The sequence below is a fragment of the Ursus maritimus genome, unplaced genomic scaffold, assembly GCF_017311325.1.
Source record: "Ursus maritimus isolate PB19 unplaced genomic scaffold, ASM1731132v1 scaffold_14, whole genome shotgun sequence".
NCBI classification, from domain to species: domain Eukaryota; kingdom Metazoa; phylum Chordata; class Mammalia; order Carnivora; family Ursidae; genus Ursus; species Ursus maritimus.
In genome coordinates this window covers 43,885,796-43,907,811 of record NW_024423786.1, presented here as the reverse complement: position 1 = coordinate 43,907,811, position 22,016 = coordinate 43,885,796, and the positions used below count along the sequence as shown (strand labels likewise).

The 22,016-nt window shown below is 57.6% G+C and overlaps 1 protein-coding gene across 5 annotated transcripts in view; it reads left to right on the top strand.

Moving 5' to 3' along the window:
- The window catches only part of CRTC1 (CREB regulated transcription coactivator 1), a 70,120-nt gene extending 49,466 nt beyond the window's left edge, over positions 1–20,654 (top strand). For 2 of the 5 annotated variants that reach the window (XM_040628996.1, XM_040628995.1), the window contains 8 exons: positions 2,705–2,745; positions 3,259–3,479; positions 8,641–8,774; positions 12,119–12,430; positions 14,549–14,653; positions 17,720–17,806; positions 18,397–18,577; positions 19,936–20,654. In XM_040628996.1, coding sequence (XP_040484930.1) covers positions 2,705–2,745; positions 3,259–3,479; positions 8,641–8,774; positions 12,119–12,430; positions 14,549–14,653; positions 17,720–17,806; positions 18,397–18,577; positions 19,936–20,147 — 1,293 coding nt within the window. In that variant the 3' untranslated portion in view covers positions 20,148–20,654. The remainder of the gene's footprint in view (positions 1–2,704; positions 2,746–3,258; positions 3,480–8,640; positions 8,775–12,118; positions 12,431–14,548; positions 14,654–17,719; positions 17,807–18,396; positions 18,578–19,935) is intronic. The other 3 variants (XM_040629000.1, XM_040628997.1, XM_040628998.1) reach the window with 2 other exon arrangements.
- Positions 20,655–22,016: the final 1,362 nt, after the last annotated feature.

The window sequence follows — 22,016 nt, the reverse complement described above, 5'->3', positions numbered from 1 at the left end:
TGTTCGACAGTAGGGGTTTATAAGGAAATTATCCACAGTCCCTCATGTGGAGAGCTCCACATGCGTGGAGTTGGGATTTTTTTTTTTTAAGTAGATTCCACACTGGGCGTGGAGCCCGGTGCAGGACTTGAACTCACGACCATGAGATCAAGACCAGAGCTGAGATCAAGAGTCGGACGTTTAACCAACTAAGCCACCCAGGTGCCCCTGGAGTCAGGATTTTTGAAGGAATTTTAAAGGCATGAGTGACACTCCGCGTATTACTATTGTGTGGAAAGAGCAGGATAAAGCTATTTAGAGAGGTGTACAGCAGTTAGAAATGAGCAGCCACGCCTCATTTCATTGCACTTTTCTTTATTGTGCTGTGCTTTTTACCAGTGGAAGGTTTGTGGCAACCCTGTGTTGGAGCAAGAATATCAGCAGTTGTTTTCTCACTTTGTGTCTCTCTGTCACATTCTGGTAATTCTCACAGTAGTTCAGATGTTTTCATTATTATTATTTTTTCAAGATTTTATTTATTAGAGAGAGAGAACGAGTGGTGGGGAGGGACAGAGAGAGAGGGGGGAAGCAGACTCCCTGTCGAGCAGGAAGCCCTATGCGGGACTCGATCCCAGGACCCAGAGACCATGACCTGAGCCGAAGGCAGGCGCTTCACCAACTGAGCCACCGAGGCGCCCCTGTTTTCATTATTATTATATTTGTTGTGTGATGTTTCATCAGTGATTACAACTCACTGAAAGCTCAAATGATCAGTACATTTAGCAATAAAATATTTTAATTAAGGTACACTTACATTGCAGGATAGGGTAAACAGAACTTTTATATGCACCGGGAAACCAAAAGATTCCTTTCACTTGCTTTACTGTGATACTTGCCTTATTGGGGTGGTCTGGAACTGAAACCACAGGATCTCCAAGGTGCGCCTGTCTACACACAGATGCCTGGGGAGATGGCGGGGGGGGCGTGTCCTCCCGTGCGGCAGGTGTGGGCGCCCCTGTCAGCCCTTACCCCTATCTGCGTGTTCCAGTTTTGCACAGGGGATGCATATGATTTTCATATTCGGGGAAGAAAATAGCTCAAAAAAGAATTCTAACCCCAGCAAAATTGGGGAGCAACTGAAACGTGTGATTGCAGAGAGGTGGGTAAGGATGAACATCAGGGTACTTCCGAGTAGCTGAATGGGCTGCTGAGCCCTAAAGTGAAGAGGTGAGTGTTGGTACAAACACACTTGACATCCTGGGAGTGAGAAGAGGGTGACAGCACCCAGCGTTGTGGCTCAGCTTTGAACTGCAGCGCGCTTGAAATGATACGTCTGCAAGGATGTCAGTAAAGGAATTCCGTTGGATTTGTTGGGAGTGGGGTGGCGCTGGGGGGGGGAGCCGGCAATGATGGGTGAATTTTTAATACTGTTTAGAAATCCACTCTTATCTCCATTAATGTTCATGGAATGCTTTTGAAAAGATTCTTTAGAAAGTCATTGTGTTCATGCTTTGCAAAAATCTGGTAATGAAGCGAGTGTTTACTCACAGAATTAAGGAGCCCGTGGCCAAGTAGAAACCCGTTCCACTGGCATTCTCTGCAGAGGCTTAACGCTGCTGGTCGCACACCACCCCTCAGGTTCCCCAGTCACTGCCAGCACCCCCACCCCCTCCGCATGCATGCTGGGCGCTGGGTTGTGCGCATAGAGGCCATCGGCCCAGCCCTCCGCCAGCCCTCCGCCAGTGCATCCACCTTCTTATATCTGATAATCCCTAAAGAACACATCAGCCTGAGGGCCTGTGAGGCGGATGGGGAATTAGGGAATGTGACACAGCACACAGGCTCTGTCCAGTCATGTCTGCCACCATCTGAAGAGTTTCCTCCTTTGTCCTTGAATTGAGAGTCTAGGGGCTCTGCCTAGAGCCTACAGTTCTCGGGTAACCTAGTGGCCCAGCTCGAGAGGAGGAAACCAGGGTCTTGCTGCCTATGGGGTTTCCCTGGGACCCCCTCCCCAGCCCACAGGGCTGCCAGAGTCTTCGTCCTCAGGTGGTGGGGGCATGGGAGCACCCACGGCTCCATGGGTCCCCATGGGAGCCATAGCTGAGGGACTGCTGGTAGGTAGGTCAGCTAGGGGTGTGGGCAACACCCTCTGTACGTTCTCGGTGCCCAGTCCCGGCCTCCTTGTGCTGCCCCACATGATGTACTTGCCTGCCATAGACAAATGCATGGGGGCAGAGGCAGCTCCTTCCCCAGGAGCCCCATGCGCTCTGATCCAGTAACGGAATGGAGGATTGGCCTCGGGGTGCCTGGGGTTTCCAGTTGCTGAGCTGGTGTCTAACCTCTGTGGCGTGCCCCTGGGGTTTTCAGGTGTAAAGAGTGGACAAGGCACATTCTTTCTCAAATGCCCGCTCTGACAAGGAACCATGTCACCCCTGCCTTCTCTGCCCCCCTTAGGGGCAGCAGAGCTAGGCTAGGATGTGCCTGCTTGCCAGGAAGGGCAGGAGCTAGAGGTGGGAGCTGTAGTGACCCCTCTGCATATCACTCTTGCTTTTGCCACTGGGCATGTCTGGGACAGGCCCCCTTGGTCTTCGAGGCTGCCTGGTTCTGGTTTGTGAGACATCCTGGGGCCTGATTAACTCCCCCTCTTGTTGGCATGGGCAGCTGCCCCCCGAGGAGCCACAGTGCATGAGGAAGCCCGCTCAGCCTCTGCTGTCTTCTCTTTCAGACGGGGTCCAGGCCCAAGTCCTGCGAGGTCCCCGGGATCAAGTAAGTTTCAGCAGGGCCCGCTGTGCATGCCCAGGGCTGTTGGGGCTGTTCAGATGACCCCCGGGCTTCCCGTCTGCTCAGGAGGCTGCAAGTCCTAACAAGAGGGCTGCCCTGCCGCTGGCAGCTCTCCAACAAGCCTCACCAGGGTCGGGGGGGAGGGGAAGAAGGGGCCCTCCTACCCCTCTCTGCCTGCGGGGACTGAGCCCCCTCTCCCTGCCACTCAGCCCCAGCTCACGAGCTCATCAGACGCACCCTGTCCCTGGGCAGCAGGAGGACCCTCACGCCAACCCCCCCTCCTACGTAGATAGGCTGCTTCCTAAGGTCCCATTGGAGGTGCAGGCTGACAGTCATTTCTGAGCGTGGCAGCACCTAATTCCAGAGTATCATTTTGTGCCCCTTAATGTTTTTGCGCCAGTCTCCCACCCCCCAACCCCCCACCCCCACCACAGCTTCTGGGGGAGAATGGGCCGGGGCGAGAGCTCACCTCCCCCCTCTGTCTGGCCTTCCCCCCAGCATCTTTCCATCCGCTGACCAGGAAAACACTACAGCCCTGATCCCTGCCACCCACAACACAGGGGGCTCCCTGCCCGACCTGACCAACATACACTTCCCCTCCCCCCTCCCGACCCCCCTGGACCCTGAGGAGCCCACCTTCCCCGCGCTCAGCAGCTCCAGCAGCACCGGCAACCTCGCAGCCAACCTGACTCATCTGGGCATCGGCGGCGCCAGCCAGGGTAAGGCCAGGCCAGGCGGTGGGAGAACGTCCTTCCCTGGCAGAGCTCAGCATCTAGTGCAGATGACACATGGGTTTGAATGATGGTTTAACGGGGTGACATCCAAAATGCAGGGCATGGAGTGGGAGGCAGAACCTACCACAGGGGCTTGGCATTTCCCAGTATTGCCTGGGAAAGGCATCCCAGGCAGAGGGCACACAGCCTTGGCAGAGGCCTGGAGGTGGGAAAACTCCCAGTGTCCCCAGGGATCAGACAGTGGTTCTGAGGGTATACTGGGGGCTTCAGAGAGTCTGGGTGAGTCCACAACGTTCTAGGAGGCGAGCCCCCAAGGGTTTGACCGGGGGTATACCAGGCATTCCCCCTGCCTCTCCTTGTCCTCAGCTCTTCATGGAGGGACAGGACCAGGCCTGACCTGCTCCCTCCACACTCCCTTGCAGCCAGTGGCTGACGGTGTCCACCTACTTGGGACACTCCAGCCCAGGCCATGTCCATGGGCCATCCCACAGGCCCCTCACCTTCCTAATATCTTCCAGTGCTACCCCAATTCTGCTTCTCCAGGGACCAGTAGCACTGTTTCCCGGTGGCTTGATTCCTGTGTTCTCTTGCCTGCCCTGACCTGTTGATGCATGCCCTCAGCCCCACCACTAGGACCCAGTCCAACTTGGACCCCCACCACCTTGCATGGCCTCCACCTGCCTGCCCCCCACCCAACCCCCCAGCTCTCAGCCTCTTCTCACCCAGAATCACCTCTTGGCTCTTGTCTGCTCAGGACTTTGCATGGGTCCTCGGCTCCCTCCCAGTGAAAACCTGAGACCCCTAGGGCCTGGGAGGTCCAGTTCATCCTCCGACTTGGTCTCTGGCCCCCACCCCTACCCCTGCCCCCCACACCATCTCCTCTCCAGCCAATGAGCTCGCCTCAGGGCCTTGGCACATGCTGCCCCTCTCCCACAGGCCTCCTCTTCCTCCAGGTGGCCACAGGGCCCCTCACCCACTCCATCCCTGCTCACACCTCCTCTTCTCGGTGAGCTCTCTTGGCCCTATGCCCACACACCCTCACCCCCAGTCTCACTCTGCATTGCTTTTCTGCATTCACCCTGCTGCTCTTGACTCAAGGCCCTGTCCCGTGGGCCAGGCCTAGCTCTCCCATGTCCCCACTATGACCCCCATGTCCCTGCTGTCATTCCTGCACTCATGTTGACTGTGGGGTATGTGGGTTTGCATCCAGGGAGGAGATAAGGCAGCCCCAGCAGCCTTACGGAGGGACAGGCAGCACGGGCTGTGGGGGGACCCCCTGTGAGTCCACACACGTCAGGACTTGGCGGCCAGTGAGAGCACTACCTTGCTGTGCCCTCCATCCTGCCTGGGAGCCATCGCTTGTCCCGTCCATCTGCCTGTCACACCTCTGCCCCAAGTGCGGTGGGCAGCACCATGCAGGGTTTTCTCAGGGAGAATCACACACTCAAATTTACGTTTGCCACAGCTCTTCTGGCTGCCCAGAGAGAACGGGCTATCAGGAGGGGCGGCAGTGCCAGGGCAGGGCCCCATCGAACTCTCTAGAGAGACTTCTGGGTGAAGTTGGCTAGCCTGGGAGCTGGGTCAGTGTGGGGAGCAAAGGAACTTGAGGAGCCCAGAGTCATTCCTGGCTTTGGTGCTGACAGGGCCAGAGGCAGGTGAGGGGTGTTGAGAACAGTGCAAGTGTTCCTAGGTTTCTAGACAAGGAAATAGAGGCCAGAACAGTGCAAAGGGGAGCAAGACCCTAGCCTAACAGCACTGAGGCTCTGTTCCTGCTTGTATACCTCTGGCCCTGTGCCCACCCAGGCTCAGCCACCAGGCAGAGGGCGCCAGCCCCAGCTGTGCCCCCCCCCCCCCCGGAAGGCCTAGAAGACAAAACGAGCAGTTTCAGGGGAGCCTGAGACCCATGGCCTCCTGAGTGGGCAGGCAGCATCCACACAGGCCTGCGCGAAGCCAGAAATCAGAAGGTTGGCTCTGGGGATGCTGGCGGGGGGGCCCCCTTGTGCAGACAGCGCTGTTTCCTGGCCCCCCGTTTTTCTCATCACGTCTTGCCGTGGCCTCCGGAGAACCATCCCCTCCTCCAGAGGGTCTTTGGCAGCCCCCCAGCGCCCGCCCGGGAGCCGTGCACCTCCGGCCCACGCCGAGTCTAAACAAGCACAGGGAAACACAACACATGTGCAAGCCATAGACGCGGGAACGAGCGCAGACCCCAAGTGTGGGGCCCAGACCCTGGCCCGCCTGGCTGGGAGCGTGAGCCCAGTAATGTCTGACATGTGTTCGGTTGTTTGCGAACCTGCCGCTCTAGCAGCTCGCCCGGCCGGGGCTTCACTTTCTGGGCGCATTTTAAATCAAGCCGAGCCGCCGGCCCTGGCACACGTGGACATCGCCTCCCCGCCCCCCAGCCCACCCGCCAGTCGGAACGTGAGCCCTGCAAGGAAGATTGGAGGCTTCCGCCACCAGGGAGACAGCGGCCCCTCTCGTCCTCTTAAACATTTGCTGAGGTCGTTTTCCTGGTTGTTGGCCAGAACTCGGAGGAGGGCAGGCCCGGGTCCTCCTTCCTGGCACAGCTCCGAGGCTTGCCGGCCCCGCACACAAGGCTTGCGTGCCTCAGGCTGGGCCCCTGCCACCTGGCCTGCCCTCCCCTGGCAGCTCTTCCTGCCTGCCCCAGACTTCCCTTCCAGCTGGCCTCACTCCTTTTCCCAAAGGTGATCCAGGTTGCCAAAAGGAATTCAACAGCAAGGCGTCCGTCCGCCCTCCCGGCCCCACTGGCTTCTCCTGGGGTGGTGGCCGCCCAGTGTGAGACCAGGAGCTCACTCTGCAGCCCAGCAGAGGATTAAAAACTCCCTTGTATTCCGGACAGACAGAGGCTGGCAGCCCAAGCGCCAAATCGAGCCTACCGGTGTATTTTGTCTGGCCCATGGTTGCGTGCGTGATGTTTGAGTCCACATTTAAAAATCAGGAGAGTACATGTAAAACTCTGGATTTCCGGCTTCTCTTGAAGAATCAGAAGGCCGAGCGGTGGTGGGTCGAGGTCCTGTGCCTTGAGATGGTCCCATTTACCACAAGCCCCTGTTGCCCTACTGATCCTCTGTCTCCTGGCATTTGCCTCTGCTGCTTATGGAGCCCTGACATTTCTGCTCCCTGGGTGTGCGTGTTCTCAGCCTGGAGGACAGAAGAGGCCGTGGACGCTCAGAGAAGGGGAGAGAGCAGCCCGTGGGCCTGACTCTGACTGTTCTCTGACCAGGCGTCTCCTGGACTCTTCCTGCTCAGCCTTCTCGTCCATGCCCCCCTTGATGTTGCTGTGTCTGCAGCAGCCTGATTCTGGGGCCCAAGGTCTGTGCATAACCTGGAACCCGGGGCTCTGCCTTGGGAGCACTCAACGTGCCAGGCCCTCCTGCGGCGCACGGCTGAGTGGAGCTGCCAGGGCGACTGAGGGGAAGTGCAGGCATGACCAGGCTTGCCTCGCACAGTGAGCAGCTGCCCTGGGTGGAGAGAAGGCTGCCCGTCATCTCCCCTCAGTGTGTGCTGGGTGCGCTCCCCCTGGCCTGTGAACCTGCCGTCTCACCCGCTGGAACAAGGTTGATCTGATGCCCTCGACAGGATGGGCCCAGCTACCCCGGGTGAGTCAGGCTCCTATATCGGCCTTGACTGCAGGCCAGACGGTCTTCAGAGCCTGCTCCCAACCTCATTAGGGCCCTCGCAGTGAACTCTTGAGAGTGGCTGTTATCATTTCCATCTCAAGGATAAGGCAACCAAGTCTGGGAGATCAGGCCAAGCCCCCAGGGCTCCCCCAAGCAGCAGGAGGCCTGTTGCCTCCCTGGCACAGCGCCCTAGGATGGGGCAGGCCCCAACCGCTGCCGTACTGAACTTGACCTCACTCAGCTCCTTCACGACAGATACATCCAAGGATAGGATTGCTGGGGGAAGGGGCCAGGGTGAGGGAAAGGGCAACATGGAGCCCTCCTGACAGGAGCTCAATCAGGAACATGGGTATTGGAAGAAGATAGAGAGTAACTGAATTTCTGGCAGGGCTGATGGTCCAGCACGGAGGGCACACGAGGTGGAGGGTTGTGGGGGGAGGGGTGAAGGAGCAGTTACAGGAAGGTACAAATTTGTTGAGGAGGATAAGGAGAGCATGAGGCTTTAGAGGAACTGCAGTGTCTGGACGGGACCAGCTATCTTTTTTCTTTATTTAAAAGGTATTATTTATTTGAGAGAGAGAGCACAAGCAGGGGGAAGGGCAGAGGGAGAAGCAGACTCCCTACTGAGCAGGGAACCTGACGCAGGGCTCGATCTCAGGACCCTGAGACCATGACCTGAGTCAAGAGTAGATGCTTAACCAACTGAGCCACCCAGGCACCCCCAGGACCAGCTTTCTTCTAACCAAATCCCAAGCCAGTTTAGGCAAAAAAGGGCACTAATTATCTCCCAAAACCAGGAAGACCAGTGTGGCTGGATCAGGGCTCAGGTGCTGCCTCTACCCCTCAGCCCCTGATTCTCCAGCTGGCTCTTCCCCTTGCAGCCACGTGATGCTCCCACTACACAGCCCCAGACGTCCCTCCTTGGAGTTCCATCAAAAGTCCCAGGGCAGGGGCGCCTGGGTGGCACAGCGGTTAAGTGTCTGCCTTCAGCTCAGGGCATGATCCCGGCGTTATGGGAATTGAGCCCCACATCAGGCTCCTCTGCTATGAGCCTGCTTCTTCCTCTCCCACTCCCCCTGCTTGTGTTCCCTCTCTCGCTGGCTGTCTCTATCCTGTCGAATAAGTAAATAAAAATCTTAAAAAAAAAAAAAAAAAGTCCCAGGGCAGGCTCGCATTGGGCCAGTCTGGTAACATGTCCATCTGGGAGCCAATCATGTGGTGATCCAGAGGCAGGGAAGTGCTGATTGGCAGGGCCTGTGGGACACACCCCTCTTGGAGGCATGATAGGATCAGTGGGAGAGTGTTGGCCAGCAGGGGATGGGTCAAGAAGGAGAACAGAGCCCATACAAACAAGTATTGGGGCCGTGGAGGGGGCACACTGGGTTTGGTCATCAGGGCACAGTGGATTCTGTCTGATTGATTGGGCTGTTCTGGACGGTGACCGTGGTGTGTGCGGTCATCTGGAGACTAGAGTCACGCCCACCCTTCTCTTCTGTCCTCCCTTTCAGGGATGAGCACGCCAGGCTCCTCACCACAGCACCGCCCGGCTGGCGTCAGCCCGTTGTCCCTGAGCACGGAGGCGAGGAGGCAGCAGGCCCAGCAGGTGTCACCCACCCTCTCCCAGCTGTCACCCATCACTCAGGTGTGAGGGCGTGGTGGGGTGGGGAGGTGTGGCCCTCTCAGCCTCTCTGGGTAGAGCTCCCTCTCCTTCCTGGGAGCTGTAGAATCCTGAAGACAAAAAGTTTCTCAACACTTCTGGCTGTTTGTCAGATTTTCCAAGCACACGGAAATGCATTCATAACTGGCCTGGAGTCTCCCGTACCTGTCATGGGCAGATCCGTGTGATTGTCCTTCATGGTGTTACTTTCCCTTCAGGATCTAGTTGAAATTCTCCAAAGTAAAATGTTTAGAGTTATTTTTTTAAACCTTTTTTTAAAGATTTTATTTATTTATTTGTCAGAGAGCACAAGCAGGCTGAGTGGCAGGCAGAGGGAGAAGCAGACTCCCTGCCAATCAAGGAGCCCAAGATGGGGCTCGATCCCAGGACCCGGGGATCACGACCGGAGCTGAAGGCAGACACTTAACTGACTGAGCCACCCAGGCGTCCCTAGGGAGTTTTTATTATTATTTTTTTTCAATTTACCATGGTTTTGTTTCATCTGCTTTTTTGGTAGCCCGTGCGCGTCTGGGAATTGGTTCCTTTCATCTAGGTTACCCAGCGTGCTGGCGCACGACGTCCGTAGCACGCATGACCGCTTTATTTTCTGAAGTGCATAATCCTATTCCCACTTTCATTTCTTTTGTTTTTCTTTAAGATTTTATTATTTATTTATTTATTTGACAGAGATAGAGACAGCCAGCGAGAGGGGGAACACAAGCAGGGGGAGTGGGAGAGGAAGAAGCAGGCTCACAGCGGAGGAGCCTGATGTGGGGCTCGATCCCATAACGCCGGGATCACGCCCTGAGCCGAAGGCAGACGCTCAACCGCTGTGCCACCCAGGCGCCCCCCCCCCCACTTTCATTTCTGATTTCAGGAATTTGATTCTTTTTTACTTAGTTTAGGCCCACAAAACAAGTTAGGAACTGTTCCCTCTTAATTCTGTTCTTTTTGGGAAGCGTTTGAGCAGCACTGATGTAAACTCTTTAAATATTTGGTAGAATTCACCAGCAAAGCCACTGGTCTCAGCTTATCTTCATTGGGAGGGTTTTTTTTTTTTATTTTTTTTTTATTTTTTTTTTTTAATTTTATTTATTTATTCGACAGAGATAGAGACAGCCAGCGAGAGAGGGAACACAAGCAGGGGGAGTGGGAGAGGAAGAAGCAGGCTCATAGCAGAGGAGCCTGATGTGGGGCTCGATCCCATAACGCCAGGATCACGCCCTGAGCCGAAGGCAGACGCTTAACCGCTGTGCCACCCAGGCGCCCCTAATTTTTTTAAAATTCCAGTTAGCATACAGTGTTCTAGTAGTTTCAAGTATACAATACAGTGGTTCATCACTCCCACACATCACCTAGTGCTGATCATGACAAGTGCCCTCCTTAATCCCCATCACCTATATGCCCCATCCTCCCCCCACCTACCTCCCCTCTGGTAACCGCAGTTTACTCTCTATAGTTGAGTCTGTTTCTTGCTTTGTCTGTCTCTTCCCCCCACCCCTTTGCTCATTTGTTCTGTTTCTTAAGTTCTACATATGAGTGAAATCATGTGGTATTCGTCTTTCTCTGATTGACTTATTTTGCTTAGCATTATACTCTCTAGCTCCATCCATATTGTTGCAAATGGCAGGATTTCATTCTTTTTTTAATGGCTGGATTTTCCATTGTATATACACCACATCTTCTTTATCCCTTCATCAATCAGCGGACACTTGGGCTTCCATAATTTGGCTGTTGTAGATAACGCTGCTATAAACATCGGGATGCTTGTATCCCTTTGAATAAGTATTTTTGTGTTCTTTGGGCAAATACCTAGTAGTGCGATTGCTGGATTGTAGGGTAGTTCTATTTTTAACTTTTTGAGAAACCTCTATGCTGTTCTCCGGGGTGGCTGTACGGGTTTGCATTCCCACCAACAGGGCAAGACGGTTCCCCTTTGTCTGCATCCTCGCCAAACCCGTCGTTGCTTGTCTTGTTGATTTTAGTCCTTCTGACTGGTGTGAGGTGGTATCTCATTGTAGTTTTGATTTGCCTTTCCCTGATGCTGAGTGATGTTGAGCATTTTTTCACGTGTCTGTTGTCCATGTTTATGTCCTCTTTGGAAAAATGTCTATTCGTGTCTTCTGCCCATTTTTTAATTATATTATTCATTTCTTAGGTGTTGAGTTTTGTAAGTTCTTTACACGTTTTGGATACTAACCCTTTATCAGATGTGTCATGTGCAAATACCTTCCATTGGGAGGTTTTTGATTACTGATTTAATCTCCTTTCTTGGTATAGGTCTATTCAGATTTTCCATTTCTTCTTGGTTCAGTTTGGTAGTTTGTGTGTTTCTAAGAATTTGTCCATTTTGTCTGTTTTATTTTTTAAATCCCTAATAGATAATATTTTTGTTGTTTGTTTTTAACATAACCACAGTGGCATTATCTGCCTCCAACAAAACTCTCAGGCATTCCTCCATACCTTCCAATGCCTGGCCTACATCTGGTTCCCCCCTACGTCTCTGTCTACTTGTTTAGACCAGGATCCAAACAGAGGCGCAGGTGGCTCCTGACACTATGTCTTCAGTCCCTCCATCTGTGACCCCTTTTCCTTCTCCCCTCTCCCTTAGACCTGCCTTCCTTTTCTGGAGACTCCTTTTTTGTTCATGAAGTAACCACCACTGATTAGAGGCTGGGCTTCTGCTAAGTGTTACATCCTGTAGTTCCTGGTCGCATGCTGTGTCCCGTGGAGGGCAGGAGCCCTGGCCTGCCCCAGGAACTCTCCGTGCAGATTCACAAATGTTGAAAACTTCCCTCTAATCAGGCAAAACGTTTCCTCTTTCCAACTCCAAGAAGAGCTGAGCTGCTCATGACCCAGTGGCCACACCAGCACGTCCATCCCCCGCACCGTCTCCAACCCCTGCAGCGCGGGCTAGGCGCAGGCTGCCTGCTGGGTTGCTGGACTATGGTGCCCTGTGCCTGCCCGCAGTGGGCAAACTCTAGCTCAGAGAGGCCAGGGACTGCCTGAGCCTGAGTCGGTGCAGTAGGTGGTGCCCACCTTTCCGTGTGGGGCAGAGACGAAGGAAAGGCTCATTGGGGGCAGGGCACTTCCAGCTGCGTTAGAAGTCCAGGCCCTGTCCAGCTACAGCCTAACCTACTGTGGCCCTGGGCGAGGCCTGCCCTCTCTAGGCCTGTGTTTCCCCAGTCTAGGGTCTAGATGTCCCTTTGTTTATCCATGACATCTTTGCTGAGCATATCAGGCCATGGGGTATCCCCAGGGACCAGGTACTCCCAGCCTGGCCCCTACCGCCTAGTGGCCTCCCACCTGACGCCCTCCTCTTCCCCCAGGCTGTGGCCATGGATGCCCTGTCTCTGGAGCAGCAGCTGCCCTACGCCTTCTTCACTCAGGCGGGCTCCCAGCAGCCACCGCCGCCGCAGCCCCAGCCCCCTCCACCGCCGCCACCCGCGTCCCAGCAGCAGCCACCCCCGCCACCCCCGCAGGTGCCCGTCGGCCTCCCTCCAGGCGGCCCCCTGATGCCAAGTGCCAGCTTGACGCGGGGGCCCCAGCTGCCCCCGCTCGCGGTCACGGTACCGTCCTCTCTCCCCCAGTCCCCCCCAGAGAACCCGGGCCAGCCGCCAATGGGGATCGACATTACCTCGGTAAGCCCGGGATGGGGTTTTGTGGGGCCTGGCTTGGGGGGCTCATGCAGGAGGATTCTGGGGGGCTGTGGGAGACCCCCATCGGGCTCCCAAGGCCCCAAAACACTCAGGTGTCTGGCCGAAGCCTTCTCGAGGTTCCACTTCAAGGCCAACTTGGCCAGGGCTAGGGCTGAAGCAAACACTGCTGGGCTGGGGTCGTCATCCCATGTGTAGATGGCAAAGCTGAGACACGAGCAGTGATCATTTGCCCCAAAGTTCACTCAAGATGGGCCACCCCGTGTCTGGCTGCCAAGGCTCCCCCATGGCCCTTGATGCCCAGTGCTTCAACCCTTCCCACCTGAAATGGCTCCCTTGGGGGCAGGGAGGACGCAGAGCTCTCAGGGCCTGGGGGACAGGTTCTGGGAGCCAGAGGGACAGAGGGGAGCTTGGAGGAGAAGGGATAAAGCTCCCCTGTGGTTCATGCAGCACAGTGCCCTGGGCCCAGAGGTGCAGTTTAGACCACAGGACCCTTTGCCTAGGCCTGGGCTCAGGGTAATGGGTGCTAGTTTTGACCTCTGCACCTCCCAAAGCTTCTTGATTGTTCACATTTTTGCCCTGGTGGCAGGGGGTGGCCGTAGCTACCTTTGGCCATATTCAAGGAACAGGAACCACGTTTGGGGTATAGCACGCCCTCTCCACTCAGTCCTTGGCTTGCAACCCCAAGATAAATGTCATCAGAATATCACACACTCTGCAAAGACAAGGTCCCCCTGAGCGGGCAGGGTGGGTAATTAGAGACCTGTTTCCAAGCTGCTCTGATCCCTCATAGGGCAGACCCCAGGGGTCCCCCAGACAGGAAAGCACGCAAGCCTTTTCTTTGTCAGACACACAGCTGGTGTGGGAGCAGCTCTGATGGTAGAGCCTTCCTGGGGTACCTCATTCCCTGATGGCCTGCAGCAGCGGTGCCTCACTTTTGAGCTGGGCTCACACAAGGGAGGCACAGGCGCCCGGGCCAGGGGCACAGACATTACCTCCCCAGGCTCTCAGGCCAGTGCATCTGCTGCTGGGCACCCCCACCAGGGACATCTGGCTCCTTTGGGGCAGGGGCTCTGGTGTCCTCTTCCTTGGGTTTGTGCCGACTCAGCCAAGCAAGGAGAATGTCCCTCTGGACAATTTCTTCTTTTCAACTGTGAGAGGGCTCCCCAGCCAGTCATTGCCAAGTGATTGTGCTGGCACCTCCAACACAGATACCTTGCTAATTGAGCCCCCATGGCTCACCCGGGCTCTATCCCTGTCCCAAACTACTCAGAACAGGCCACTGAGGAAATGGGGGAGACCGAGCATTTATGGGGCCCTGGGCTGGTCGTCTGGGCCTCAGTGAACAACAGGTCCAGAGAAGTCAGGCAGCCTGTCCAGAGGCAAACAGCGGGTCCTGGCTAGACTGGGAACAGAGCAGGGTCTACATCCAGGTTCTGACCCAGCCCATCCTGGCCCTGGTGAGAAGCTAAGGCCCTCTGTCCCTCTGTGTCCTTGCTGCCCCTCGGAGGTCTCTGGACAGCATACCCATCAGGCTTGTCCCAAGTGATGCTGCTGGTAGTGACTGCCCAGTCCTGGGTGTCTTGCAGTGAGCCCCTGATGGCCTTTGCTGTCGGTCCCACCACCCCTCGAGGTGGGCAGGACGTGCCAATGCAGAGCTGCGGCGCAGAGAGCCGAGGGCGCTGCCCGGAGTCGGCAGCAGAAGGCAGCCCCGCCCTGCCCCGCCCGGGCCTTTCGTGCCCACCTGTGTGTGTGTGCGCGCGCACATGTGTGGCTGTGTGCACACGTATATGGGTGTGGGTGTGCATTCATGCGGGTGCTCTGAAGCCCGCTGAGTCAAGGTGGACCCCGCCGCCCCCTCCCGTAGCCCTACAGTATGATTCCGTGAAGCTGGGTTCTCTGACCAACCCCCCGCCCTCTGGGAGCCCCAAAAGGCCCCAGGCTCCGACAGGGCTCAGGGACCCACACCTCTTGCGGTGCTCCTGGTACTCTGCTCACCTGATAGGTGGGGGATGCCTTTGGGGGGTGCTCTGTGGGGAATGGCCAGGCCCAGGACGCCAGGCCTGGGGCCCCTCGCGCGTCCTGACCTGTCTGTCGTCACAGGCGCCGGCTCTGCAGCAGTACCGCGCTAGCGCCGGCTCCCCGGCTAACCAGTCTCCCACCTCACCTGTCTCCAATCAAGGCTTCTCCCCCGGGAGCTCCCCGCAAGTAAGGGACGCCGCCTCCCCTCTCCCAGCGCCCCGCACCGCAGCCTTGCTTTGCGTCCCCCACGTATCGACCCCCCACCGTCTGTGCCTCACGCCTCATTCCATCGCATCTCGTCCGCGCCGACAGGGCAGGGAGAAGAAGGCACTGCCCCGCCAGGCCCAGCCCAGGAGCTGCCACGTCCCCACTGTGTCTCTGTGGTCTCTGTGGAGCCCCATCTGGAGGTGGTGGTCTCCTCACTCCAATCAGTGAGCACCTGAGTGTTGGCCACACCCTGGCTTCTTGCCCGGCAGTCAGGGACACCTGTGTGCGGCTCAGAGCGTGTGTCAAACAGCCTGTGCCCACGTCCCCACCTGCACCTGCCCACGTGGGACTCCCGAAAGTGGACGGGTTCTCCCGCTTTGGGGCATAGCTGAGGTGACAGCTGGCCTGTGGTTGGGGCTCTCACTCTCAGATTCGTCTCCCCTCTGCCTCACAGGAAGGCAGGTCCTCACAGGAAGCTTCTCTGAGTAGCACTGCAGCCTCAGGGGCCTCTGTCCCCATCTCAACAGATGAGGAGAATGAGGCTTGCCTCAGGCAACAGAAGGCCTTGACCACATCCGTCACTCTTGAGTTTGCCCCCAACACCATTGGACCCCAATCTCTGATACACGTACATGCACACATACTCTCCCTCCAGGTTCCTCAGAATTCTCCTTAGCACCTCTCTCAGCCCATGGCCAAACTCTATCTGGAACATTCCACCAGAGGAGAAGAGGTGCCCACAAAACTGACATCCGGGCTCAAAATTTCCATGCTGCAGAGCCTCCTCAGGACCCCAGCACTCCATCCCCAAAATGTCACCAAACTGAGAGACTCCCAGGAGCCGCTGCCACAGGGCAGTGCCCAAGGCCCTGAAGCCTCATTCTTGGCCCAAGGGGGTGATAGAATTTTCCTTCCCTGCTAAGGAAGGGAGAGGAGCTGTCCCACAGGCAGGACCATGCAGGAACAATGTCAGCCTCCCTTGTCCCAGCGGACATACCTTGCTGTGCCCACTTCCCCCGTTCTGAGAAATGCACCCAAATTGGGCCCTGTGTTGAGATGGTGGGTGTCCTGTTCAGAAAGGCTGCTCTCATGGTTCCATCTGCTATAGGAGGGGCTCTCCTAGGACCCTTCCTCCACTAGCCCACAGTGGCCTGGGGTCCTGCTGGGACCATCCGTGTGCAGCTTCCTGCTCCACAGGCAGGTGGGGAGGGCATCAGTGAGCTCAGGGCAGGCCAGAGGTCAGCCTGGTGTCTGCAAGCTCTAGATATGTCCACACTGGCTCCCAGCCCTTCTGGCCCCCGAAAACTGGCTAGTTGGGTCATGTGGTGTCACAGGATGCTGAGGGATGGGAGAAGCAGGTCCAGGCAGGGGAAGTGGCAGATGGGCCTGTTCCTGGGGCTGGTCCTTGAGTAATGTCCCTTTTTACACAGGAGGCGGGACAGGAATTCAAGGGTGGAGCAGATTTCTCAGGAGAGATTTGCCTAGACCAAAGTGGGTTTATCCATCCTAGGCAGAAAGTGTGTTGCCGTCTCGTCAAGCCCACGTCTGTGTGTTGGTCTGTCATCATTCAGTGGGTGCTGGCAAGGGAGGCAGGCAGCTCAAGCGGCTGTGAGGTCGGGGCTGTCAGGTTGTCTGGACTCAACCAGACATGGGCTAAAGATGGCCAAGAGGCTCACTTGGGGGCAGACCGTGCTGCTGGGTGGAGGCCAGGCCTGGCTTCGCAGGGTCACTAGGTTGCGTTCAGTGGCCCTGTGGGCCAAGGCCTCCCCTCCTGTCCCCAGCCTACCCAGCCTTGAGTGCATGTTGTATTTGCCTGACTGTACCCTGGGCCTGAGGCAGCAGGCCTTCAGTACTATGTTCCTCCCTTCCATTCTGAGTGGACCTTTCTGGCAAACTCTCATGGCAGCCTGACAAAGAAACCTTAGCCTGGGTCCCCCACTTGTGACAGCCCCCTTTGAGGCCACGGCCGTGGAGATAGACACACATACCTCGGAACAGACCTGCTTCCTCCTTTGTGGGGAAACCCAGCCACAACCTTGCAGCCCCCTTTTCCAAACCTGAAGCTGGCTATATTTAGGGCAAAGGTGGCATTTTTGCCACATTGGCTGTTTTTCTTTCTGCTCTCGGGTCACTCGCTAAGGAGGAAAGTGACTTGGGTCTGGGCCACGGATGTGTTTCCTGAGGCCTGGTACTCCACGTGAGGTCTGGCCCCACACTGGCTGTCCTTCCTCCCTTGCACATCCCACCGGGCTCCATCCTGCCATCTCTCATTGGCATCATGGGAGTAGGCAGGGGCTCCAAGCCCCTGTTCTGGCATCTCTACTGCCTGTGAGGGTCCCCAGTCCCCTGCTCTTCTCCTAGAAGCAGACCTGGCCCCTGGGTGGCCTTGGAAGAGCAGGAGGTGGGCTCCCTGCCCACCTGTGGGCCCTGGGGTCCCCCAGGCAGGCAGCCAGGGGCAGATAGCTGGGCAGGGGGCTCTCCGTGTGCCTGTCATGTACTCGCTTGGCCGGCATCCGGCTCCATGGCGCCCATCCTGTCCACGTGTATATGGCCTGCCACCATGTCCCATGTCTTCCTGGGGGCCTGACAAGCGTCACCGAGTGTACTTCCCATCCTGAAATTCAGAGCACCCCCCGCCTTGGCCCCAGTCACGTGTTCTTCTCTGAAACCTGTCAGGGGGGTTTCCTGATCCCTGCGGCCCCCCGTCTTCTGTCTGATGGAAACAGGGTCACCCATACCTGGGCTCAAGTAGAGGAGATGGGGGATGGTGCTTTGGGGGTATTGGGGTACAGAGGTCCCCCAGGAGCAGGTGGTGGAAAGAAACATCCTGAGATTGGGGGGGCACCCCTCCATCCTAGAAGGTGTGGGCTCTCTCCCACGAGGCCTGCGATAGGTGCTCAGCCTCTTTCTCTCCTGAGCATCCTCCCAAGAGGTTCCCGGGGCCTCCCCGTGGGCACAAGCAGCCTGTGGAAGGTTCCCCGCCCCGGCAGCCCCCAACCTGGTCTCGGGGACCGTGATGACAGCAGGCCTCTCTTCTGTCTGCAGCACTCCTCCACCTTGGGCGGCGTGTTTGGGGACTCGTACTATGAGCAGCAGATGGCGGCCAGGCAGGCCAATGCTCTGTCCCACCAGGTGAGCGGGTGCCCGGGTCACAGCGCCCACAGCAGACGCTCACCCGGACCCCGCCCGCCCCTCGGGCGTGAGCTCCGCTCCTAAGGCTCCCTCCTGTCTCCAGGCCTTGGAGGTGGTGGCTTGGCTTTGCCTCCCCGGGCACCCGTGCTGGGCCCATAGAATGAGGCCAGCAGCAGAGGGGGCGGAGGGGTGGGTGGTGAACACTGGCAGGGACAAGGCAGTGGCCATAGCACCGGCGCCTCGGCGTGGGCTGTGCATGTGGGTTTGCCGGGAGGCAGAGCTGGCTTTGCGTGGAGGTCAAGGTCAAGGGCATGTGGGCATGAGAAGGGTTGGCCGCTGCCTGGAGCAGGTCACTCACCCGACCATCCTTCCATCCATCCATCCATCCATCCATCCAACAAGCCCTGAAGGAGCCATGTGTGGACAGACCCGTGCAGGTTCCAAGAGGGCGGAGGGGGGACCCTCAGTATCTGAGCACGGGCGCTGGGCATCTTGCAGAGGAGCTGGTCCCGGCTGCTGCTGGACAAGCCAGCCAGCAATAGCCAGGGGTTCAGCAGGGCCGGCCTCATCCCCGTGTGCTTCCCCCACAGCTTGAGCAGTTCAACATGATGGAGAATGCCATCAGCTCCAGCAGCCTGTACAGCCCAGGCTCGACGCTCAACTACTCGCAGGCGGCCATGATGGGCCTCACGGGCAGCCACGGCAGCCTGCCGGACACACAGCAGCTTGGCTACCCCAGCCACAGCAGCATCCCCAACATCATCCTCACAGGTGAGGCCAGCTAGCCATGGTATCCTGGGTGGGGGTCTTGGGCAGAGTGCCTCCATGGGGCCTGGCAGCTGCAGGGGCCTCATCCCTGGGAGAGACGGCGCCCCTGCCCTGCAGGGTGAGCCATGAGAAGACCGGGCCAAAGGAGGCCATACCCCACCAACCTTGACTCATGGCTGGGCTGTGCGGAACAGGCCCGGGGCACACTGGCCCCCTGGACTAGGATTCCCGTGTCCTAATGCTCAGACCAAGAACAGGACAGAGCCAGTCACTCACCCAGGCCTGCGTCTGCTACACAGGTCCCTGAACCCCATGAGCTGAGTGTACTGGGGTCACAGGGGACTAGGGGGTGGGCTGTGCCTGGCAGGGCTTGTCACATGCAGCCAGTATACACGCAACAGCTCATGCACGCTGTGATGAGCATCCCCGAACGGCCTGAGCACAGTGCCCAGGTGTCTAGGGACATGCACTGCACATGTGAGTAAGTCCCTGCTCCACGTAGCATGGAACCCAGACCGTTTGCTGCCTTGGCTGCATCCTGTAGCTTCTGGGTTTTAGTGAAAGAAGCAATTTCCTCATAAGCCAGGACTGTCTCAGGATCTAGAGTGACACCCCCTGCTGGTCCCACGGACATCTCCAAGATGGAGGAGTCCATGCCCAGAGCTGCCCCCACCACCACCCTGAGCCGAGGTGCTTCCTCCCAACCTCGGAGGTGTGAGCAGTGGTCTGCAGTAGATGCTCTGGGGGCAGTAGCTTCAGATGCGTGAGAAGGCGTAGGCCCCTGTGACTGCTCCAATAGCCCAGAAAGACAAGGACCTTCATACTCATGTCTCAGATTGGGAAACTAAGTAAGGTCTCACTGCAAGTAGAAAGAGAGCCCAGGTTCGAACCCCGGTCTCTGGGGGCGGGAACTCACACACCTCAGCCTGCTTCTCAGTGATGCACACAGAGGAGACGTCCTGGCAGAGCAGGGAAGGCCCCTGCCCCTGCCAGCTCATGCTGAATGTCTGTGACATAGGTCTCATCCCAGGGCTTCCCAGCCTTGGCACTGCTAATATGTGGGGCTGGATCTTTCGGGGCGGGGGGTGGCTATCCTGTGCATTTCGAGGTGCTGAGCAGCGTCCCTGGTCCCCACCCACCTGAAGCCAGTAGCATTCCCTCTTCCCCAGTCATGACAGCTAAAAATGCCCCTAGACATCACCAGTGTTCCCTAGAGAGTGAACCCCCAGATAAGCACCTCTGGTGTGGCCCAAGCCCTTCTTCCCTGAGCATTGACAGGAGCCATGGAGGTGCAGGGCATGGGAAGAGAGAGCCAGGACCACGCTGAGACTCTTGTTCGTCCTGTGTCCCTTCCCTTCCAGTGACGGGAGAGTCCCCTCCCAGCCTGTCTAAAGAACTGACCAGCACACTGGCTGGGGTCGGTGATGTCAGCTTCGACTCCGACAACCAGTTCCCCCTGGACGAACTCAAGATTGACCCCTTGACCCTGGACGGACTGCACATGCTCAATGACCCCGACATGGTCCTGGCCGACCCGGCCACCGAGGACACCTTCCGGATGGACCGTCTGTGAGCTGCACACCCAGCCCCCGGCTCCATCACCCCGCCGGTCAGTGGTCCCGACGGCATCTCCCTGAGCCCAGGGACGGCCACGCTCCGTCCTTCGCAAACGGCCGAGCTTGTGATTCTGAGCTTGCAATGCCGCCAAGCGCCCCCTGCCCATCCGCCCCCCCCCCCGCTGTCCACCTCCCTCGGGAGGCCGCGTGTCACCCCCGCGGACCCTCCCTGCGCGTGCTCTCTTGCCCCCCACCCTGGGCCATGAGCCGTCCCCCTGTAAGATGCGGAAAGCGTGTTGGGCAGGGCCGCCGGCCTGGAGGGGGCGCTGTGGTCCACGGCGGTGGTGGGCTGAGGTGCATTTTCCGACTGTTGTCCAGCTCTCACTGCCTTCCTTCGTTCCTGGTACCCCCCCAACCCGCCAACCCCAGCCCGAGGTTAGGTAGCGAGCCAGCCCCACCCTGCCAAAGGGAGAAGGTGCCAGAGAGGGGCAGACACAAAGTGAAATAAACACTATTTTGACTGCTGTCTTTTATATTTCTGAGCACATTCAGAGAATGCTAGACTCCGTCCCATGGAGGTAGAATATAAAAGGTGTGAACAGAGCATGCAAAGCAGCTAAATCTTCCTGGGACCCACGCTCCCGCTTTGCCCTCCCCCAGCCAGGTCCTTCTGTGGCCGCCTTTGCCCTGAAAGTGAAGCCCCTGGCCAGGATGAAGGGGCCTGCCAGGGGGATGCATGTGGAGACGGGGGTTATTTCTGGGGCTTGTTTTCATCTCTCGACTTGTTTTCATCTTTTCTTCTCTGTACCGTGGTCACTGTTGCTGTTATTTAAAGAATGGGGTGGGGAGGGGGCGGCCAGGGCATTTTTTGTTGTGTTTTTGTTTGTTTGTTTCTTTTGGTTTGTATTTACACTTCGGTTGTAGACGAGTAGCTGACTCTTTCAATCCAGTACTTGCCCGAGAGCATGTTTTTATTCCAAAAATCCCATGTTATATATTTTTTAAGCTAACTGGAAGCGGTCTACTGCCTGCCGGGTCTGAGCGAAGTGTCCGGCCGTTCGCGCTAAGGCCCGCGTTATCTCAGAATGGAAGGGCTAAGTGAGGGCGGGTTGGGCCTGGTAGGGTCTCTGGCAGAAGGTCGAGGTGGCCAGGGGTGCCTCCCCTCCAGCCACGTGACAGACTTCCAGGAAGGAGCCACGGCTTTTATTAAGGGTCTCTCGAAGACCCACCTCTGCTTGGTCATCCTCAAGGTGCCTGCCGGTCCTCAGGGAGGACTAGCCGCCGCAGACCCTCTGCCCTGAGAACCGGCTGACATTCGTTCCCTCCAGCCACCCCTCTCACGGCTCCTCCTGGTGGGACTGGACTCGGAGGCAAAGAGCAGTGTGTGCTGTAGCAGCAGCTTTCCAGGTGCTTCTCGAAGTGCCTCCGGAGGCTGAGGTGACCATCGGGGCTTGGCCACCGTGCTGGGGGCTGTCCCTGTGCCCGCCAGACCCTGGGAGGCGGTGACAGGGGTGTCTCTGCTTTCTGTCAGCTGCTCTGAGATAGGAGCTTCTGTTTCGGTCCCTCCTGAGCTGCATCTTGAGCTCTCGCTGGCTCTGCGGCCTGCAGGCTGGGCCGGCACCTTCCGCTCGCTGCGTTTCTCTGTGGTGTCCCAGCAACTGCCTCTAGGTCTCGAGAGCCCTCAGCTCTGTCAGTGTGGGAGCCGGATTTCATCCGAGCAACATCCCTCCCTCTCGTTCCCTGGGCCGGGCCGTTTGCACCTGGCCAAGCGACTGGGCGGCCACAGGCGTGAGAAGGCCCCCTTCTCAGTCAGTTGGCCCCTGCTGCCCTTGTCCGGGCGGGGGGACCCGGGGTCAGTCCGTCCAGGTCGAGGGCCCAGCCTCTCA